At 41.0% G+C, this 2,216-nt stretch overlaps 1 protein-coding gene across 1 annotated transcript in view; it reads right to left on the reverse strand.

Annotated features, from left to right (window-relative positions):
• LOC308158475 (chymotrypsin A-like) overlaps nt 1-1,951 on the reverse strand; it is a gene marked incomplete at both ends in the record, with an annotated part of 5,958 nt that extends 4,007 nt beyond the window's left edge. The window contains 3 exons of the mRNA XM_080532109.1: nt 339-418; nt 500-603; nt 1,900-1,951. Coding sequence (XP_080388235.1) covers nt 339-418; nt 500-603; nt 1,900-1,951 — 236 coding nt within the window. The remainder of the gene's footprint in view (nt 1-338; nt 419-499; nt 604-1,899) is intronic.
• Between the last annotated feature and the right edge of the window lie 265 nt (nt 1,952-2,216).

Here is a 2,216-nt window from a genome sequence, read left to right on the forward strand (position 1 = left end):
TCCTTGTGGGACACCCTTTCAAACCAGCTGCATGAAGCTTGATCTAGGCCTATTTCAGGCAACCTCTGAATTAAGTAATCATCGACCGTATCTAATTACGGTGGTTCCAATGTCTAGATATAACAGTGTGTTAATCAAAGGATGTATGACAGCTTGCATTCTGCCAGGTTACAATGTGTAGATATAACAGTGTGTTAATCAAGGGATGTATGAAAGCTTGCATTCTGCCAGGTTACAATGTCTAGATATAACAGTGTGTTAATCAAGGGATGTATGAAAGCTTGCATTCTGCCAGGACTCCTGTGTGTCGTCATGTAGAAGTCGATGTAAAGACTCACTTCACACCGCAGTGGGCAGCAGTCACAACCCAGTTCTCGTTGATCAGAGAGCCGCCGCAGAAGTGGAAACCAGTGTAGTCCTGGAACATGAACACAAGGCTCTCAGTACATTAAGTCTCATTTTCAAAAGCTCACATTCAAAGCTTGTGTCTGGGACTCACCTGCAGAGACACCTGCCAGGGCCAGGAGTGGGGGACAGCCTCCTCACCGTTGACGATGCGGGCGTAGCCGGTCACCACAGGGGAGATGGCGGGGGTGCCGCAGCCTGGTGATAGTGAGTCAAAGTGATTCAAAGTCAAACATGTGCCTCGTCCATAGAACTAGAATGTCTGTTATACACTCTTTAACAAAAAAAGGTGGTTCATTTGTCCCTGTAGGGGCACCCTTAGAAGAACCCTTTTGGGTTCAAATGTCAACTGTCTTTGGTTCCATTTGGAACCCTCCGTAGTATTTTTACCTTCTGAAAAGATGGCTAGGACTGGTGATATCAAGCGAAAGGTTCTTTATATTCAAATCTGCAGACACACACTTTGTGACGTTAGAATTATAAGGTTCTATCTCCATTTTTGGTCAAAATTTAGTTTTTTTTCCATAATCTGATCCAATAGGTGTTTATTAATGCCTGTGTGGTGTTATTTTTAAAATGTTGAATTTTTTGTTAGTAATTAATAAAATACAAAGGTTCCATCTCACATAACATAATGGAATGTAAAAACTTTGACGCTCAATATCTCTGAACTGCCCTAAACGGAGATAGAACCTTATCATTCTAAACGGAGATAGAACCTTATCATTCTAAGCTCACGACTTTTCAATGTACAATTCGTATTTCTCAAAAACAACAAACTGTCAACTTATATGACGTCTTGCTGCAAGGCATTCTGCAACCTGCAGTTCTACCCATTCTGCTATCTATCTTAACGATAAATAATAACAGTTTTAACTGTCGATCACTTATGTAACATATTATTCAACCATGTAACCTATAAAGTTACAACACCCTCTGTGGAAAGGGTTCAACATGGAACCCCAAACGTTCTCCAACTGACCTTCAATATTGACAAGCACACAACAGTAACAGTCATAATAATAATAATAATAATAATAATAATAATAATACATTAGACTTACATAGTGCTTTTCTAGACAGTCAAAGACGCTTTAACAAACCGAAAAGATAGAGTAGTAATAATAAAAAGAAACAAAAAAATAATTAAAGAAAGTATAGGGGGTCTAAATAATTTTTAGATGACTAAATCTAAGTCTAAGTGTCTTTGTAGGACAATCTACTCTGTATACTGCAATTACACCTAGATTTCGGCCGGAGAAGCGGCGAACAAGCAACGCCAGCGTCCTCTCTCAACCGGCATTTTAGTTATTATAACATAAATAGTAGTTATTATTTAGTAGTATAGTAGTTATTATAGTAGTTATAAACTACTATTTAATAGTAGTTATTATAACAGTAAGGAGAGTAAAAGCAGTAAGGAGAGGTTTGCAATGAAACCACCAATGAATCATAAAGCAACAAGTCAGTCAGGTGTGACAGCAGGAGTCTCACCGTAGGCTGCACCAGCGAAGGCGAGGCAGGAGAGGATGAGGAGGACGGCCATGGTGTCAATGTGTTGAAGTCAGACACACCTAGGGGCTTTTATACACACACCAGGGTGTGAGGGTGTGTGTGTGTGTGTGTGTGTGTGTGTGTGCGTGTGTGTGTGTGCGTGTGTGTGTGTGCGTGTGTGTGTGTGTGTGTGGTGTGTGTGTGTGTGTGTGTGTGTGTGTGTGTGTGCGTGTGTGTGTGTGTGCGTGTGTGTGTGTGCGTGCGTGTGTGTGTGTGTGGTGTGTGTGTGTGTGTGTGTGTGTGTGTGTGTGTGTGTG

The sequence above is a fragment of the Nansenia antarctica genome (genome assembly GCF_963989245.1).
Source record: "Nansenia antarctica genome assembly, chromosome: 5".
Taxonomy (NCBI): Eukaryota; Metazoa; Chordata; class Actinopteri; order Argentiniformes; family Microstomatidae; genus Nansenia; species Nansenia antarctica.